Consider the following 20,835-nt stretch of genomic DNA (forward strand, 5'->3'; position numbering starts at 1 on the left):
CATTGAAAACAATGAAAATCAATAAAAGTGTGTTAATATCACTTCAAGTGGAAGAAACAATTCTAAAATTTCTATTTAAAGTTGAAAAGCTACCCTCTACTATGTACATATAAAAAAAAGTAAAATGCTTTCTATCACAAGATTTAACTGAAGGGCAGCACAACTGAATCAGTTAAAGCTTAAGATCTTCCATAAATTTTCAGCTATGACACTATTCTTACTGAAGTCAGTAACGTAATTTGTTTTTTCCCCTACAAAAACATCTAAAAGATAAGGTCATTGAAAAAAAATAGACAAAAAACACAACCCCAAAAACCAACAAAGATACAAGCTCTTCATATCTGAAGTTATCCTATCTCTTTCTACTAGAGTCACAAATGGAAAAAAATAAAAAAGGATGAGGACTATCAAGACGCTTAAGACACCAGGAAAGATCCTGGGAGTACAAGTAATTCTAAGATATCTATATTACAGAAAAGCAAATTCTTCAAGACTACTTATTTATTTATTTCATCAAAGAAGTTAAGTTCAAAGTTAGGACATATTTGGGAAAGTTTAACTACATACAATTCCTACTTCCATGTTAAATTGACTTGCAAATATTGCGACACCAGGTGCTGCTGGAAAAACTCCATATAGAAATGCATAGTTTGATAAACTGGTGTGATTGACCACGCTGTCACTCTTGTCCAAGAGTTCCACCATCTCTCTACAGAGAAATGGCATCATGAGCCTGCAAGAAAGGGGAAAAAAGTAATTGAAAAAATATTACTCAACCTACAACAATAGACTCTTCTTTATCCAGAAAATGAATAAAAAAGAGATTTAAGGCTTGTTTGAATACTACTTATGAAAAGCAAAATACTGGCATCACTTTGAACAATTGCCTTCATTGTTATCAAAATATTTACCAGTTGTTTAAAAATCTTACATCACAAATTACATTAAAATGAAAAGGACAAACATGACAACAAACTCAGGTATAGAAGCAGCTACCCTGATTGTGCAGACACATTCTTTGTACAAACTTCAAATTTAGGATGGTAAAACATTAAAAACCCTCTCATTTTTCAACTGTTACAGTAATAGTAGTTATAAGCAGTCAGCAGCTCTGAAATTCAGTCCACCTTCCTGCAAGCTGTCTGAAATATAATAAGGGCTCAAGCTTAAGTACCCCATGCCAAAAGTTTTGGCCAGTAAACTGCTGGCATCAAGGCTATTTCAGCAATAGCCCAGACCTCACACAGACTCAATGTAAGCCTTATATAGGCATACAGTGAAGCAAAGTGGCAACATTGAACAGTTTTTCACCTTTCTTTCATTACAAAATTCGTCATTAAGCTGGTTCACAGATTAAGTCTTTAGTTTTGCTGCTTAGTTGTACTTAATACTGAAATGCACCTTCAAATTTTACAATATCAACTTACAAACCAAACATTCTATTATGTTAAATGTAGTTCTGTAGGAAATAAAATATTTAATATTAAATAAATAAATAAATATTCCCTGAGATATATTCAAGGGAAGATAATGATAGTGTAAGTTCTAAATAGAACTTGGCATTTATTCACGCTTAAAAGTCAAGCAGTTTTAGAGCACTAAGTGACTGTTTTTACACTCTTCCAGTTTAGTAGTTTCAAAGACTTATAGATAAAGTAAGGAAAAACAACTAATTTGGAGATGCATTGTTTAAGCCAAATAAAATACAAATACTAATCAAATATACTTAAACTCACTACTGTCTAACTATTTATTCAGTAAATTTTAATTTAGGCTACTAATTCCCCAAATACCCAATTCACGACAGATGGCCTGCGGGCAGTCCATGAAGGCACAGCACCCCTGATTTTCTTTCTCTGCAGAGCCTGACGACAGGTTTGTAGTCTACTAAATTTCCTTTAAAATTTAACAGCTATATTCTATCAAGGAGTTTGGGAAGACCTCACTCAAAATACTCCAAGTGAAGTGTACTACCAATATAACATTCTTGAAAGAAAAGCCATCTGACCAGGGTATTCAGAGCTTAAAACATCTAGAGAACAAAATTATAAAAATACATAAATTGAACTTACAGTTTAGCTGTGATGAGAAGGATCAGTGCAACAAACATACCCTTTGTCAGTTTTTTCGTTTGTCCCACCATAGTCAGTCCAAGGTAAAAAAGTGCAGAGCCAGAAAATGAACTGCCCAGTCCATCAAGGAAGTTTTCAAGGTATTCAGGAATTTGCTGGCCAAGAATAAAGTTTGAGGCAATTCCTATGAAGACCATGAATACAATTGGGTTCTGCAAAACTCGAAGGAGTGCTAGGCCCACTATTTTGATTTTGCTCTGTGACACAGTGCGATTATTCCTCCACTTCTGGATTTCACAGAAGATAAACCCCAAGGGGTTTAGCATCATAAGAGATATTGGAGCCACTAGGTAAATGTACTGGAGATACTCTGGGTAAGTGGTTTGATATAAAGCTTCAACTAGAAGACAGGAAATGAAGAGTTATGAGTGACAACACTTTAGCAGAAAAATACATTGAAATATTGAAATTAAATTTTGCTCTCTGAAAACTAAAGAAAATAATTTAAGTTTCCTCCAGAAAGAACTGAAGGAATCCATTTAATTAAAAATCAATATAAGATAATGCAGGAAGAGAAGCATGTGCAATTGTATTAGGCAACAGTTATCTAAGGAACACATTAAAGACCAAAGATTAACCATCCAATAGAATTTAATCATCCTACAATTAGCCAACATTTACAGAAAAAAAGAAAGAAAACAATGTAACAATTTATGTTTCCTTTGAGTCATCCCAAATGCTGGAAAAATTTTGGCTTTATTTCTGACTTGCTTTTCCTCCCCAGACACATGACAGTTGTGGAGAATAAAATGCACCTTTGCAGGATACAAGTTGCTTCCCATCTTAAGGGAGTCTCACTTCTTTGGAATTTAATCACTTTTCAATGGGTAAGTCAGGTGTGATCTTTCTGCATTGATTCAATACAACACAACAAAGCAACAACCGGGAAAAAAAAGTTTATGACATAATTATTGGTTCATTCTCTGGGACTACTTAGGACAAGAGTTACTGCTGTAGTTCTGGTCCCTCAAGGAACTCTAAATCATAAGCCTTCGCTTTTATTACTACTACATACTTCTGAGTCAAAGCAGAATTGCTTTTTATTTTGAGTTTGTACTAAAGGCACTTCAAAAATAATGAAAATACCTTGAAAACATATAAAAGATTAAATTCTAATGTGAATTAAAAAAAAACACCCTGATGCTTTAAAAGTAGAATGTTCTCTTTTACCTGACCTATAATTGTTATAGTTAATATTTTTTGTTATTAATAATTATCAATAATATGCTATAGGTATTAATAGTATGTTAATTATAATACATGTATATATAGTTAATTGTATCATAATTATTACATATACTATGTATTAGATATATGCTATGCAGTTAATAGTTATTAATAACAACATTATTAACCTTTTCTGAAAAAGCTTTTCCTTGTGACTACATTTTTCAAAATCCAAAAGAGTTTTACCTTTGTATTATTTAAGTCTCTGGAATGACAGGAACTTCCAAGTGCTAAATCAGTGCTCACTTTGAACACTCTCTCTTTAGAGCAAATAAACTGACATTCTCAACTAGCTCATTTCTTACGTATATAAAGAAAGGCACCAAAGGCATTTTTACTTTTACAGGCCATTATTAAAATACATGTAGAAGAACTACCTGTATAAAATCCTAAATAGACTGCTGAACAGAAGTACCAAGTCTGGGGTTAGTTACTGCATTTAAGAAGCCAGTTTTAAGCATTAAACACAACCTGGTAATCAAAACCACTTTAAACATGCTGGACACTTTTTTATGCAAATAGGTCTTTTCCTAAAACTTCCAACCTGAGACTGATGTTTATACTGCTCTATACAGAATGCCCGTGTCACTCAAACACAACTCCACACAAGTCACGTGTAATTAAGGCCTGAGTGAAAAATTTTAAAAAACTTTACTGTCTGGTAAAGTGAAGCAGCATACTTAAGACAATAAATTAAGGTCTATAAGTACTTTAAATCACGTATGATGTCAGAATGCATTTTATTGGGTACAAAAAGTGGAGTTAGATTACTGAGTCAGTGGGTGGAAAAAAACCAAGAAATCAGTCTTACGGAATTGTTAAGACAGTAAAAATAATCCACAACTTCTGTCACTGATGAAAAGTTTTCTTTTTATTTAAATCACGGTGCTTGCTTGCTGATCATAATAAAAAACTGAAATCAAAGATAATTTAATTTTTTTAAAAATCAATTTTCCATGTCCCAGCTGCTCAGAAGTACATATAAATCACACACTAGTTGTTAACAGTGAGTATGATTAAAGTCACAGTGACTGTCATCCACACAGCACCTTTGCTACACCTGTGCTTTAACACAAGCTCTAGAGAATACCTGAGTCTGTTTGTCAGACTTGTATCATTATTACCCTGTAATTAAAAACCCCAAAACTTTTTATCATAGTAATTATGACTACACCACAGGCGTGCTAACAAACATCTCTGCCAGTTGGTTCTTTTTCACCCCAACATCATTTTTTAATCTAGAACTATCATAACCATGATTGTAGAAAAACAGTGATAAGCTTAAAAAATTTGACCCGCATTTTGATTTCTCTATGTGCAAATCTTTTCAAACAGGAAAAAAGAGCATAGTAAAGAAATAATAAATAATAATAGTAATGTATTAAAGAAATTACATGGGATGAAGACTCAGGAATGATTAAGAGTTCAAAATGCCTTTTTAAATAGTGTTGGTTTAGTGCACAATTTGTCAATATTGATTTTTTTCCTTTACAAATTTCCACTGCTACAGCATTTAAAAATATTTTTTCATTCAGAGATCAGTCTTTGTTCAAAACACTACCTCTACCACATAAAAACCAGCAAGGCATTCTTTGTTGACCAGTCCTGCAAACACTTCAGAGAAGCTTGGGTAATATTTTATTAATAGTAAAAAGTTTGCACAGGTGAACGCATGAACCCAACACCAGTAAAAGTTTGGGGATGGGAGAAGGGAAAGGACAAGAGGAAATAAACCTCAAGATTCTACAATGTTTCTGTTGCAGTAACTATTTCAGTAAAGCTCTAAATGGTGTAGATTTTGTCAAGATCATACATAGAAAAAATATAAATCATATCTTATAAATCATGAAGCACCTGAAGAAATATGCAAACTTACAAGAAAGTAAAAGTGGAAAGAATGTTTTAACCAGGATGCAAAGGAAATACATTCAGAGATCCCCAAAATACGTATATTTAAAAAAAAAAAAATAAACTCTAATTGGCATCTAAAATGCATACCAACAAACAAAGATATAATTCTCACAGCCCCATTTGTGGCATACTTCTGATTTCTTCCAAGAGGAATAAATTTCAGAAGATGCAACTGAGGGAAACACAGTATTTTAATCTAAAAAAAAGGTATGCAATTGCATTTGTCTAAATTTTATACATATCAAGCTAATTTGAAAAGAATAAGAAAGATTGAGGATTCTCCTAAACATGCTGCCTTGGAATAAGGAGAAAGATACTGTTAACTCCTAAAGTAATCTAAAATATGGATCTACTTGTTACATATAATCTGGAATTGCATATTTGACCTTTCCTTTGTAATTGTATTTTCAATTCTGTAATCAAACATCTTGCTTTTTGTTTTGCTAGAACTAACTTGCTCTTTTTTTGGTTTTAACCGTTCCTAGATGACGAGTAGTAGTCTCAAAGAGAATTTGAGAGGCACTTCAGAAATTATTTCAATTGCATGGAACTTCAATTCAGAAGTCAATTTCAAATTATGGAAATACAAAAGCAAACATGTCTAGAACAGTGACAATTAATTTTAAAGACAAAAAGATACTTACCTATTGGATATCCCAGAGCAAAGTCATTGCTTTGTGTAGCAAAAATAGGGAACAAACCTGCTTTGCTAAATCGGTTCTCAGGACTGGCTACTAACAATGTTAAAACACAGACTAAAAAAAACACAGCAGCTTTGGCAACTAAAACACTGTACAGGAAGGACCAATTCACATTAGAAAAATTAAGTACCACCATGTTTTTGAACAGTAAAGCTGGGAGTGCGAAACGGGACACAAAATTTCCCAGTCCTTTGGCCTGAGTTGATGTGATAATGTTGGCTCTTCCAGCTATGTAGCCACAAAGAATTATTCCAAAGCATTCCAGCAGGGCTGGGAAAAGCCTGCTTATTGACATAGAAGGGGGACTGCCAGTGGTATTGAGTCCAGCTTGTCCAGGCAAAGAAAGAGACATATTAGCTGAAGATGAGAGGTTCTTTGCAGTGAAGTCTGAATAGCTATCCATTTCCTCTGACCACCTCTTCCAAAAGAAGAGTGTGAAATGATCTCATCTGTAAAAGGAACAAAAGTACATTTATTAACTTAATTCCTTTAAGTACAAGCTTAAGCCCTCTTAAATTATTACAGAATGGACAACCAGAACAGCTCTTACAAGAACTGAGCACCAGGAAAGCAAGATAAATTTGATGAAGAATCAAAGCTTCTCACTCTGGTACAAAAACATTTGGCAAGGTCCTTTCCTCTCTATCTTCCAGAAAAATTTAGAGTTTAAATTATCATATCAACCCTTGAAGTTTGTACCTTGCTTTATGCAACTTTGACCTCTCCCAACATTTCAATATCATGTACTAATGATACACTTTTCAGCTAGTAAAGAATCCACACATGACACAGCAGCCAATGATCTAATTCATTGTGCTTAGAGCTGACCCATATATCCACATACAATTCTTTAGGCCTGTAGCAGTGAAATTTAAGCATGCATGAAGCATTTATGTACAACAGAAATATCTGCTGACCCCCGTTCCTCACTTGTCAGCAGCAATTCCCTTTGAAAGGGCTGATTACAACACTGCAGGTTCTATATGCAAGCAGACATATCAAGTCTGCAAATCAGATGAAGAGAGTGGACATCAAACACAAATATTCACTGGTCAATAGCAAGATCCTGCCAGAAACACACATGGCTTTGGCAATATAGCTCTGAAACCTGTGCAGTCCATCAGGTAACTCTGCACATAAAGTTCTGACGTGACTAAATCCTGAAGTACTTTGTTTAGGAAGTCAAGATGACTTACCTCACTTTGTAGGGATAGAAACTAAGGCAAAGGTGAACTGATTTCCCCTAAGCTATTTAAGGCATCAGTGGTAAAGCCAAAATTGCCAAGTCCCAAACAATGCTTTGTACAGTACAATCTGTGCAAATTAACAACTGTTTTAAGAGTCTTCCCAGCCTCTTTGTATCCTATCCACAAGGAGCACAGAACACAGCAGCCAGGTAAATAAGCAAGTAAATCAAGTCAGTGCAAAGGTGAGGTCTTGTAAGGTCTAATTCTCACCCTGGCATGCAGCATATACATATTCACAAGCTTCAACTCTTTGACTCATGACTTTTATTTATGCCTGAGTCTTTTGGTAAGCACTTCTATGATGCTGTGGTAACTCATCTGGACTGAGCTGCTGCATCATCCAAATCTGTCCAGTAGCCTTGGCTATCCCTTCTCCCAAAGAAAATGAGTCTCACTCCAAGTAAAGCATATTTTAAAGGCTGTACTTTCTTATATTACAGATGATAAATTAGCTTAGATTTATTTGGACTAGGAGCTCAAAGTATTATTTGCTACAGAAAAATAGGAAAACTTGCAGGAAATTAAACAAACAACAAACCATTTCTTCTACTAAAAGACTCAAGGATGTTGTTGGAATTTGCAAAATGTCCAAAAGAGAATCAGAGACACTAATCCTTGAAATAAATCAGCCACATTCTACACTAGATGCAAGGTAAAAAACAGGTTTTCAGTACAGCTCCATGTCAAATTCTCCAAGCTTACAGCACAGCATAGAGATAAGGCTCCCAGCAGTGTAATGTGTTCAACCTGCTCTCTCTCAGGGTATTTTTTTCAGCAATAAGATGCAGCTGAAACTTTTTAAACCAAATACAACATTTGATGTGTAGTGGGAGTGTATTCCAACTGTATCTATCCCTAAATTCTAGCATTCCTTCTCCTGTGGCTTCCTATTCAAGGCTAATGACAAGCCTCTCTTCCTTCTGTATTAAAAGCATCATTTCTCCTCACCAAATTGCTACAAAATATAGAAGTGCCCTTATTCCCATTTCATAATTCAGGACTTAAACAAATATGACTAACTCTTATGTTGTATCAGTCAATAGCACATACTAAATCCCCTATCTTCCTCACTAGATCAAAACTGACATGGATACACACCCCCACATCCCAAACCATCTTTTGTAAGAGACAGACAAATAGATAGATTCCTGCAGCCTTCCTTCAGCCTACCTTCAACTTCATTACAAGGGACCCCGTCAAGTCATACAAGACAAATTTTTGGCAAACCACATGAGTTTCAAAGAGAAGAACTCCATTACAGTAAAAAGCTGCTACTGGCACTCCTCAGAGGGCTTTGAGAGTGAATCATCTCTTCAGCTCGAGAGACATGCACATCCCAAACCCTTCTTACTTAACACAGAGTATCTCTTGCCAAGCAGTGTTTTCCAGAAACGCAAGCTTTTGTGTTCTGCTTAGTACAGTTGAGTCCATCTCAGCACTTTTTGCTCTATAGGATACAGACATTTATATAACTATTGTGAGATTATGTAACGACGAATCGCAGATTTAATATACAGCCTTGTTTCACCTCAGGCTTACCCCAAACTAGCGTCTCCCAAGAGTGAAATTATTTTCAATTCACAGTTCTTAATGAAATCAGAGGTAATGATCTCATGCAAACCCAAAACCTGGGATATTCTACACAGAAATTAGCTTGTTCTTATAGTAGATGTAGCAAATTAACCAGACAAATGACACTAAAATAAGGAAATTTAATACAGTTGCAAGGGAAAGCACTTAGCTTTGACTCCATAGAAGATACAATTTGTAGTTATCCCTTCAGGGATTGAGAATTGAGATTTGAATCCTTGAGAACTCAGCCACAGCTGCATTTTTGGGAACTGCAGGCCAATACAGACACAGCTTTTAGGAATAATTCTTCCTCATCTGCTGTCGATTGTGCCAAGCATAGCTGCTTGCAGCCACACTGTCAGCTTGCATGAGAGGAAGCCTTGTATGAAGACCAACAACAGACACAGAGCAAGTAACAAGTGCAGTTTAAACTCCCCGTGAAACATTTCTCTAGTAGATTGTCAATATTTGTAAAGTCTTAAAATTCACCAGACCAGAAACTCAATTCTCCAGCAACTGTGAGTTAAGCAATATCAGGTTCCTCTCCAAGTATAGAAACAGAAAAACTGTCTCCTTCACCAAAGGAAGGGAAAAATCCCTTTCATCTTCTTTTTCTAATGAATGTCAAAGACAGCATGAGTGAATAAAAGAGAAAACTTCAATGTATACCTCCCCTCTGGTCTCTCACTTTTAAGCTTTCAACTGATAATCACTCTCAGGATAACATGGTGACACTGGCAAGACCATGCACATTGCTCATAAATTATAACCCACAACATGACCTATTTTAATGCAATGCAGAAACTCTCCTACTTTAATGTAAGGATGACACATTATTTTACTCAAGAAGACTAAAATGGAACTGGGGTAAGAAGAGTTACCGCTCACAGCAGCTCTACTACCCCGTTCTCAGCTAAAACAAGTGTATACTACACGCATTTTCATGTAAAAATTTGTGAAGTAAGTCAAAGAGGAAGCAACTTTAGGGAGATAAAATGATAAAAGTAAGTGTGAAGAAGTGATTACTGCAGTTCCTATTTTTGCAAATTAACCACAATTTTTACTTTTTTCTTTACTGGGCTAAGAAAACAGAGAGAGAACAATATCGCAACAGCAATTTGCACAAGAAATGGGCCACCTGTATCTGGAAACCTAGACAATGCCACAAGAAACATCACACACCTTATGTGTCTCTGAGCAGTTGTTTTTCAAGATCACATTTCCTTTGCCATCCTTCTCCCACGATGCCATTCCAAGAAAGCCCCTGGCTGTGGAGCGGCAGGGGAAGCTGCACGCCCTGGGCACCTGGGGAAGCTGAGGCCTGCCCTGAGCACACAGCTGGCACAGCTCACACAGCAACACTTCAAGCTCCATAAACCTTTGGCAGTGCAGGAGCTCAGACAACAGCAAATGAAGCAACAGCTGCCAGCGGCACCGAATGTCAACTCAGAAAATGAATGAAAAACATACCTCCCCTTAATTCTCACTTAAGCTGATCTTTTGGCTTGTCAACAAATAGATACATACTTCTGAAGTAAACAGCAAAACATTCTTCAAAAGGCAGAGAACATTTTCTTGCCAGCACCACTTAAAAAGCACCTCACTTGCATCACTTGCCAAATTGGGATGTAAAATCCTTTGCCTTGCAGCCAGAGAGCTACAACAAAACCAACGCCTCTCGCCTGCCCCTTCCCGGCCCATCACTGCTCTCCTTCCCACGGTCACCCCAGCTAGGAGCACACCGCATTTCCAGTCAAAGAAAAAAAGCCAGCAGCACTGCCCTGCGTGACAGCTGCCTCAGAAAATAGCGCCAGAAGCCGGGGAAATGAGCGGGCAGCTTACCTACTTAGCTTTCGGTAGGCGCCTCCGCACAAGGGTGCGTGGAGAGGGTTTGTGCTCTGCCAAACTGAGAACCCCTCTAAGGCCGAGGCCGCCGGTACCGAGGCCAGGGAGGGGAGGTCTGGCCCGCCCCGGCCCGCCCCGGCAGCGACAGCCCCGCTCCCGCGGGCGGCTGAGCGCCCCGGGCGGGCGGGCTGCGGGCGGGCTGCGGGCGGCCCCCGGGCAGGCCGGGGCCGCGCGGCGGCGCGGCCGGGGGAGGGAGCCGCCGCAAGATGGCGGCTCGGCGGCCGCCGCGCGGGGGGCGGCACGGGTCTCCGCCGCCGCCTTGGCCCCGAGGGGCTCCCCGCGCTCGGGAGCCGCCTCCCGTGCAGTACGAGAGCGGAACGAGCTCCGGCCGCTCCCGGGGCGCCCCTCGTGGCTGCCGCCAGCTGCGCCCCGCGGGGCGGGAGGCCGGGCAGGGTCACCCCCCTTATCGGCCCGAGCCAGCGTCACCTGCAGCTCGGCGGGCCCGATAGCGGCGCTGGCTCCCGGCAGCAGCCTGTCCCCGAACCTCCTACACCCATTCCAAATTTCCCTAGCAGTCAGAGCGCTTAGAAATAAACCCCCGTATTTTCCACGTGCCATCGGTTCAACAGATTTGGCCAGTCAGTACTTTCCCCGGTAAAAAGGAAAAAACTGGTAATGACCAAAGATTCTCTTGCAGAAAACGAGGACACAGCTTTCTCAAGGCTTTCCCTTTGTAATGCAATTGAGGGCACAGCAGTTCCAGCTGCCCTTTTCCTAGGAACCAAGACAGATATTGCTGCTGCAAAGACAGCAAGTGTGAATTCAGTGTACCTGATTCTCCCCTCCCGGTCAGACTCAAACCAGCCTGCCTTACTTGTTAAGCAGTGGCAATAGGTGCCCCACTGGGAGTAAGGCAGTTTTCCCGACTGGTGCAATGTCGACCAGTCTGTGCGCTCAATAGCTTCCCGTTCCAAGCTTCCAGCAAAAAACCTCAAAGGTACCCAAAAAAAAAAACAACTTCCAAGGAACTTCCAGGAAGCAAGCAAGCAAGCAAACAAACAAAACCCAAAACCTCTTTCCCTTTCAGGTAACACCCAAAAAAGACCAAAACAGAATGGAGAATTATCTCAACCAAAAAAGTATGTGATTGACAATTTATGAAGCGTTGTGTCAGATAAGAATTTTTTCCATAGTCACTTCTGTTCGCGAGGTCTACTGTTGAAATGCTTACCAGAAACTTATATAGCAAGGGTAGCAATATAACAGAAATAACACTTAAGGGAATAAATTGGAAGTACAGTTAAGAAAATCCTGTAAAGAATGCAGACAGGGACAGAAAATTGTAAGGATAAGCATGGATGTTAGAAACTTTTAGAAGGTGCTACCTTGTTGATATCGTATGTCTGCTTTTAAGTTTAATTTAAAGATAGTTAAATTTTAACTTTCTGCACTAGAAGTGTATACACTTACTAGAACCTGACATGAAGCAGCAGTGTCAGTGCTTGACTCCTCACTGCCTCTCATTTCTGCCTACATCGTGTCCCAGCTCTAGGCCAACACAGCCCAAGCAAAAGATCAGCAAGGGATTATTCCAAAGCTGTGCCAGGGTTTATTATGTATGTTTACTGCTGGAAGGTGGTGCAGCCTGTTGGGTAACACTCACCCACTGGTAACGTTAGGGTGAGATTTTGTTTTGATGCAAACACAAAAGAAGACAAAAGACAAAAGTCTTCTTCTTAATAAAGAAGACTCTTTTGTTAATTTTTTCACTCCTGAAGTTTCTCTGTTTGGCACCTGACAAAGAGCACTTTCAGACTGATTGGGATTTGGTTTTGGAAATACAGTGTAATAAGGTCTTTCTGATTTTTTGGCTTTCTGTTGTTCATTCTTTCCTATAGAAATGACACCTTAGAGGGACATGCTTTGGGGACTAGCAAGGGAGGTATATCAGACCATACTAAGAACTCTTGGTAAAAATGTATGCCTTCCCTTCTCTTGAATGCATTTTTTCCCTTTGAAAAGATAATTTGTGATTTAGCATTTAATAAAGTATTTAAAATACAAGAATCCTTCAGCTGTTTGAAAAGAGCATACATTTGGCTGGATAGGCTGCTCGTTGATGCTATTGATATCCACAGACCACCAGCCTGATTTCCCAAGGGATCAGCAGTAACAGGACAGAGATGTGTATCCACCTCAGCTCTGGTATACACAGTGTGCTAAATCAGGTAAGCACACTTGACCCAAGTCTTGTGTCTTCTTCTGGGGAACACAAACAAATTAAAAGTGTAATACTCAAAAAAAGTAAATAGTAAAGAACCTCAAACCCCTGAAAAAGTAAAATACTTGAAAGAATGAAAATGTAGTATCAAAGGCATATAAAAAAATACAATAAAATTATTATAGCTGAGGTCTAAATAAATGAAGCAAAAGTATATAAATTGGACTTAATATAGCATATTTCCTCTTGCAGATTTTAATCTTTTAAAGCATATTATAAGCAGCCTAGCAACTATCTCTCATTGACATGCAGCCTCTTCTGAGATGAACAGAGAAGAACACTAGGGTCTTATCCCTTGCCCTGTTAAGAAACATGAAATCATTATTAACCAGACTGTACCACCAGAACAGCAGTGTGAATAACTCAAGCACCAGATTACAGGACCAGTTCTCCACTTGGCTGGGAAATGTTAGGAACATGGTTTTCTGGCTTTTTTCAGTCTGGATAATTAGCAATGATAACTTAATGTTGAAGTCAAGAAATCTTTCTAATGCAGTATTCAATACACAGGATACTCCTGACCATATCCAAAGACTATACAAAGTCCTGCTTCCCAGAACAGCAAAGGACAGTATTTTCTCACTGTTTGACACCTCCTCTCTGTTCCCTCGACACTTAATCAAAGCTCCATAGGCACTTTCTTTGTTCTCTGGCCTTGAACATCCCCTTGTGTTCCATGGAGCATCTTTCTGTTCCAACATCCTGCCTTTATTATAGAGTTTAATTTCTTTTTCCTTTTAAGATCTCTGTAAACTAAGGGTGACAGCCATGGACATCAATTCTCATGGAGTTTCACCCAACCCACAGAAGTATCAAAAAGCCCCCATGCATTAATTAAACCCCCAAACATAACTATACTCACAGCTATAACAGTGTGACTAATGCATGGGAAAGGGAAGTTTTTTGTATACAAACTCCTGGGAGGACAGGTTTATAGAGTCCATCAGCTCTTGATCACAGCTACCCTCTACCACTGGCAACTCAGCTTTGGCAGTTGAACTGTGGATCAGAAAACATAGTTACTGCCATTGCAAAGCCAAGCTTTCCAAAAGCCACTCAACAAACACAAAGCTAAAAGTTGTCCCCAAAATTTTAATTCAGTCCTCTTGAGCATTCCCTTAACAACATAACATTGTATAATCATTAACTACCCTTGCCCTTGATTTTTGTTGTTTTTCACTCAAATTGGATGTTTCCATGCACTTATGTGCCACCAAAGTAGTCAACAGATGATATGGGAGACAATTTCTGCTTCTTGATCTGGGCAGCAGCTTAACCAATGAAAAGCATCTGGAGCAACCATTACATGAGTCATCCTGTGGCCTTCATCATACTCATTTCCCTGCCACAATTATTTGTGTGCAGGCTGGGCCCACACAGGAGCTGCAAGAGTCTTGTTCACTCTCAGTGAGAGCAGGTTTCGGACAATGTCCCTTTCAAGAACTGGCAGTGACCCCATGAAGCCATTTTACAAAGGCATACAACTGAGCCAGTTTGGAAGGGTTTCTGGGAAGTCACAAATGTATCTTTGTGCTCAGTGTGAAGGCTACTTCACTGGTAAACATAGCAAGGTGTGAAGGCTACTTCACTGCTAAACTCAAGCACGGGTTGCAAAACATGAAATGATGGGGTATTCTGAAGATAAACACTCAAGAATTTACTGTAAGCAAGTACATTTCTCCAGTTTGTTTCTGAAAATACTAAAATTGGATTTTTAATTTTTTTTTCTAGAGAACTAGCATAGAAGTTGTAGTCAAATTGTTCGGGTGTAGTGATAACTGAAAGACAGCCTTGCCTTACAGTAGCAAGTGTCAGGTGAGCTTCAAAACAGCATTATTGATTAAAAAATGTGGAAAATTTCTCTAAATAACCTTTCTGTAGGGTATTAGAAAAACATATTTTCCAAGAATAGACAAAAAAAAAACCAAAAAAAAAAACAACAGAATATGAGAAGACAAGAAGAATGTCAGCAAATGCATCAGGATGAAATCTGTCTGGAAATTTACAGGTATAATATCAGTGCATTTTCCAGATAGCTGCGCACCTAGTTTTCAACAGCATGGAAAAATCCAAGTATCTTACCAACACAGTAATTGCACAATGGATAGAGACATTAGCACTTCCTAGGTAATCTCCTTATCAATCACAGTAAAAATACTTCCTCAGTGCTCCTTGGTTATTGCCAATGAGCCACACATTTTATGAACATTGGATTGACACCTACAGACAATGTGGCTTTGTAACTCCAGTACTGGAAAAAATACCCTTTTCGCACTGCTCATTGCTTAACAAATAAATGGATTATATAATGCACGTGGCAGGGACCCGTGCTCGACCTCTGTTAAATTTTCTTAGCTGACTCCATCCAAAAATGTATGTCTAACTTTGGTTACCTAAAACTGTAGTTCAGGGTTCAGAAAGTTTGTTGGTTTGTGATGTCTGCTCTCCTAGAGTTGTGCGTAGGGCGTGCAGGAAGAACGTGAAGTGCTTATCAATACCTAGATGTGTCTGGTCACTTACACTGACTCACATGGTTACTGACAAATAAACTACAGTGTACAATACACACATGGCTGATGAGGCAGTTAGGCAACAAGGGAAACCTGAGGAAAATTAACCTGTAAACAGGAAACAGGCCCCTGGATTATGTCTCTGGGGGGTGGTGTCAAACAAAAAGCATTTCTAAAACTTCTGAGGCCTAGATAGAAAAATCCAACACCTGAAAGAAATTCTGAGTGTCCTTAAAACAATATAACACAGAGATCAGGAGAATGCCAGATACTGTTACTCATAAGCTTAAAGCTTGTTAGCACAGAAATGATGAGGGATGCAGTAGATGTTTACATTCGCCTCAGTTACCTTGGAACACTTTTGTAAAAGATCTTCCTTCTTAAGAAAGCAATTTATCAGCTCATCTATAATTTCACAGTAGTCCACCTCATTATCTGCGTTGGTTACGGGAACTTAATTGGTATTTTCATATAGCATCTTTTGTAAGACAGTGTGTATGTCCAAGCTGGTTTTGAAACCATGTTTACCATACTGCACTCATTCACTTCCACTTTGTTCTGTGGCTGAGACAATTCCACAGAATTGAAGGTGCAATTATAGTCTTCAAAACACTGTATCTGCCAAAAGAAAATACATGAAGCTAGTACAGACAAATTGCAGAAAGTCAAACTAAGACTTTAGCAATAATTATGTATGTTCAGGTGTGTTGAAATAGGCTGCTCTAGAAATCAGGCCCAGTAAACATTGTGCATGGTGAAATTCACCTCTCTAAAGCAAAAAATAAAGAAAAGTTCAAATTAAATTACATGGAAGTAAATAAAGTTCAAAATTACCCCATGTGATTTTAACACTGGAAGTTTTTTTCTGAAACTGCTTTCAGGGAAGACAAAACAAAGTGGAAGAGACCTCCTAAATGTACAAATTCTATCCTTAATGCTAGGGCATCAACATTTTACTTGGCTCAGCAAGAAGGTAAGTGTGCTAAACTCAGATGCAAGTACTCAAAAATTAGTTACATAGTTAACCTGTCCAACTGGAGAAAAATATGTAAAAGTCAAACAAAAAATCATTATTTTAACTTAGAGATTACAAATGCTTTATCTGGAAAATCATTATCAAGTTTTGTCCATTTGCCTCATATTATGATTAGAGCTGTACCTACTGTATGTAGACACTTCAAATATTAAGTACTTTTATAATATTTATATTATAGTATTTTCACATACTAACACACTAACAGTATGTGGTGAAATTATTAAGAACAGGGCATAAGAGTTACAGCTCTTCCTTGACCTAAGAAAACCTATTCACTCATTTTGGCATAGGCAGCTTATTACTTAAATGTTCTCAGTACTCTGGGTGCTCAGTCACTGAAAGACTTCTCAAATTTGACCTGAATCCTCAAAAACCCCAAAAACCCAATGCCCCAACCAAAAAAACCAAACAAAACCAGGAGAGCTATCAGTGCTACACACAAGTTAGCAGATGCTGATTTGCTCAGGAAAACCATTTTAAAGCAAGCTGCAGTGCTTAAATAAACTGCTTCTGGTGTGTGACCTGCTGCAGCTGTTGCTTATTCAGCAAGCAACTGATTAGTAAAGAAATCCCACCAAATATACCATACCCCCCTTAAAAAACCCCAGCAAACCAACCCAAACAACCCACAAAACCTATTTTGGTGTCACAAATTAAAAGCTTTGGAAATATTTTCAGAATGTGACCCACATGTCCATAAGGTCTCTCCATAAACTAAGTTTCCATTTGTGGTCACACCATATCCCACCATTTTGCAAGCCACTATTTATTACTTACACAAATACAGCTTAAATGTTGTCCATCAAATGTATAGATTGAAGTGCATTGCCTCTTGTGATAGAAATCCAATAGTTTTCTGTTTATTTATTTCATATTCATTTCACCACTACTAACTACCCCACTAAATCCTTTGTGCTACTGTGTCACAGGACTGTATTAACAAACTCTCTTCCTGAATTCTCCGGCAGAAAGCTACTGTACCTTTTCCTCATTATGTCCAGCAGTTTGTCACTACATTTAAATTAATGGCCAACAACAATACAAAGAACTACTTTTCTTAACTATTTGAGTAAGTACTGATTTTAAAACTGCAATGTTAACAGAGTAGCTTCCTTACAGCTCTCTGTTACTTCCACTTGGCATTTTCAATTTAAAGAGGTGTTTTGTTTTAATTCTTAGCTCCTTCTCCAGCTGCAGTTAAACATTATTAGCTAAAGACTTGATTTATTTAGGTCTAATAGCATGCTGCTTTCTGTTGAACTGCAATGAAGCAGTTAGGTGTATTATTCTGTTGCACCATTTAAATGCCAATCTTGACTTGCCTAAGAACTGTGCAATTGCATGAAGAGTCAGGCCGGATGCATCTGGAGTGAAATCGCCGTGGTGAAACAGCGCGTTTATTCCTAAAATGCTGAAATGTGCGTAGCCTCACAGGACGGTTTGGGTTGAAGGGAGCTTAAAGATCACGTAGTTCCACCCAGGGACAGCTGCGGGTAGCTAGGCTCGAGGAGCAGGGCTGGCCGTGCCCAGGTCCCGGCGCCGCCCGGGACCCTCTCCCGCCGGGACGGGCGGGAGGCACCGCGCGGCCACGGCGACACCGCGCGGCCGCGGGAGCGGAGCGGCGGCGGCCGGGAGCTCCCCCACGCCGCGCCGGCAGCAGCAACTGCAGAGAGAGAGAGCTGCCAGCCTGGGGTGCTTCACACCTGTGCCCACCTGCTTGGTTAAAAACAAACAAACACACAAGGCTTCTCATTTTCTGATGCATGCTTGGACGTGGACTAGACACGTTTCCAGTTAAAAAATATATTTTCAATTCTTCCCCTTGCTCACAAGTGGCCATACGCATAAGAGAGGGAGGAATGAAGGTCCTGGCAGAGAGGGTAATTCTCTTAAAGCACACAGCAGGGTATTGTGTCTAAAACAGAACTAAACTGGAGCAAACACACCAGCCCCCCAGTTGACTGGCACTTGGATGAAAGCACAGCAGTAGTCCTGCAGGCACAGCTCAGGAGATGAAAGTATATATTTAGAGGAAAGGATCGTGTAGCTGTATGTTTTCAAAAAAAGGCTCTCAGGTTTCATAAGGCACCCAAACTCCTGGTCAAATAGCAGAAGTGAAAGTTTCTGTTTTAAGGAGGGGGAAAAAACTTCAACAGAAGGATTTCAGCGGTTTGCAGTGAGGGCTGGTTTTGAGACAGCACAGAAAGTACTGATGGGCTCTGCAATCTCTCACAAACAGAACACTGATGTTATCTACAAGGTACACTAGTCCCAGTATCAAAATACCTATGACAGAGGCTGGGTTTTCAGCCTGGACTTTCACCCACAGCCTTTACCTTGCTCTCTTCAAAGTGCTCCGATTGCTTCAGCTGCCTTTGGCTCTCGTGGCTCGGTAGTGCTCAGCCTTCAGATGCAGGGGCTCTGCTGCTCCACAGGGCACACGAGGGCTCACCAGTAACTCTGAATTTACTAAAATTTCTGCTAGAAAGGAGAAGGACAGGAATGACTCATTTTCACATCCCTGTATACATCAATGCTTCCTTCAAGTTGGGTTACACCCAACACCCACTGCTTAAACAGCCATCTTTGCATGAACACAAAAACATTTTCAGAAGGGAACTGGTTACAGGCCTTATCTTGTACAGTGTTCACACCAGGTTGGAGCCAAATTTTTTTTGCACACAGGCACATGCAAAAGGTAGCCAGTGTTCCCCTTTGGGAAGGGCATTGCACAATGATAAAGCCCTGCCCCAACTACAGGGAGAGATCACCAGTTCCTGTTTTGCAGGGAGAAAGGATGGACAGCAACCAACAGCCCTGCCTATCCACCTTTAACTTATAGGTGCTTAGGCAGAGATATCTCCTGTATGCTAGCAAAAAAAAGGGGGAAAAAAAGAGAAAATAAATAACAAGAAGAATCCCATTTTGAAAATGGGAAATGTATTTATGTAGGCTAAATCTCAGCATTCTTGAAGAAAAAACTTCTTTTATCTGCAGGAAGAGTGGTAATAACAAAGAAGAAAAATGATGGGAATGATAAAAGCTTTACTGAAGTAACATATAGACAGCTTTCATGATAGATTGCTATTTTACATTTTGAATGTAGCTTTTGCTGAAGTCATATATCTTACACCACAAATATGTTTCAGGATTAAAGAAGAGATCATCTGGTGGTGTTGTTCAGTAGACAGATATTGGACACAAGGTAATGTTAGCAGCAACCACCCAATTTATTCTCTGTGTTTAATCAAAATATTTTTGCACCAGTCATGCTTTTCTCATCATTGTGTCTGTACCTGGACTGCTGTTGAAATCTTTAGATAGGTTAAGAGCTTGATTGCCAATTACCTATTTCATTAGCTAACCTAAATAATATATTAAGTGTTTTACAGAGATGTATGGGCCAATATTTAGTTCTGAAATCAGTCATTTGCTGGAACCAAGTTACTATGTTCAGTGTAAAATGGAGTCAGACTGGGTGAGAAGGCAGAGGAGGCAGGAAGGTCATTGGGAACTGCTGAACCACGATCAAAGGAGTTGCACATTTATGTGTGTGCTGTGTGCAACACATGAGCCTTCCTGCAACTGCAGGGAGCAGTCAGAACTGTTTTACAGGGTAGCCCACGGGTTTCTTTTAAATCAACAGCATTTCTTGAGTTAAATGAAGAAAGGACTATATTGTGGTTATGACAAGGTCACAGAATGCTCAGCTCAGTTCCCTCTTTGTGAAGCCAAGCAAGTGATTTGATTTCTTGAAAACCAGAAAATAGCATGATTTCTTTGGTAAAACATGCAATAGACAGTCCTACTAGCTGAAGATTAGATTCATACCTCTGTGTTCTCATTCAAGGCTATTGCCACTGAGATCTGCAAAGGTCTTAGCCTGCTGAGCCAGCTCCTTTACAGCTCACCAGCTTCCCCTCACTCTCCATCATGGTTTCTCTGTTTCTATAGCCCAGGCACCAGGATTGCTGGGTCTGCAGGCTACACAAGAGTTGGTGATCTTCTAAGAGAGTGGTCTTTGTCTCAGTCAGTCTGTAAAATGAAGGTGTCAACAAGCAGTCCTCACAGATGTCAAAGGATCCACAACCTGCATGAGAGTAAACCTGATGCTAAACTCTTTGCAAGATAGATGAGTTATAGTACAGAGCATTTTAGCTTTCTAAATGACCCTTCTAATTCTGAGGAGAAGCTGCAAGTGCAGCCTGAATTTGAACCTCCTGTGGACTTTTACCAAAGGGTCCTTCTTAATGAACCTTGTCCAAACTATCAGAAAAGCTTAACACCTATGATAGAGAACAGGGCTCCAAAGACAAAAGGAGGGTTTCATTTGCTTCTTATTCCCTGGCAGCTTTCTGCCTTGTGAGTGGAGA

General features: G+C 39.3%; 1 protein-coding gene across 6 annotated transcripts in view; it reads right to left on the minus strand.

Annotated features, from left to right (window-relative positions):
* GPR155 (G protein-coupled receptor 155) overlaps window positions 1-20,509 on the minus strand; it is a 36,480-nt gene extending 15,971 nt beyond the window's left edge. Inside the window, exons 1-5 of one of the 6 annotated variants that reach the window (XM_068195918.1) lie at window positions 20,294-20,509; window positions 18,799-18,940; window positions 5,915-6,420; window positions 2,073-2,472; window positions 568-733 (exon numbers count right to left, since the gene is read on the minus strand). In XM_068195918.1, the coding sequence (XP_068052019.1) occupies window positions 568-733; window positions 2,073-2,472; window positions 5,915-6,374 (1,026 nt within the window). In that variant the 5' untranslated portion in view covers window positions 6,375-6,420; window positions 18,799-18,940; window positions 20,294-20,509. Of the gene's footprint in view, window positions 1-567; window positions 734-2,072; window positions 2,473-5,914; window positions 6,421-9,284; window positions 9,308-10,632; window positions 10,922-18,798; window positions 18,944-20,293 lie in introns of those variants that run through there. The other 5 variants (XR_011000853.1, XM_068195916.1, XM_068195915.1 and 2 more) reach the window with 5 other exon arrangements.
* Window positions 20,510-20,835: the final 326 nt, after the last annotated feature.

This window comes from Anomalospiza imberbis, chromosome 7, assembly GCF_031753505.1.
Source record: "Anomalospiza imberbis isolate Cuckoo-Finch-1a 21T00152 chromosome 7, ASM3175350v1, whole genome shotgun sequence".
Classification (NCBI taxonomy): Eukaryota; Metazoa; Chordata; class Aves; order Passeriformes; family Viduidae; genus Anomalospiza; species Anomalospiza imberbis.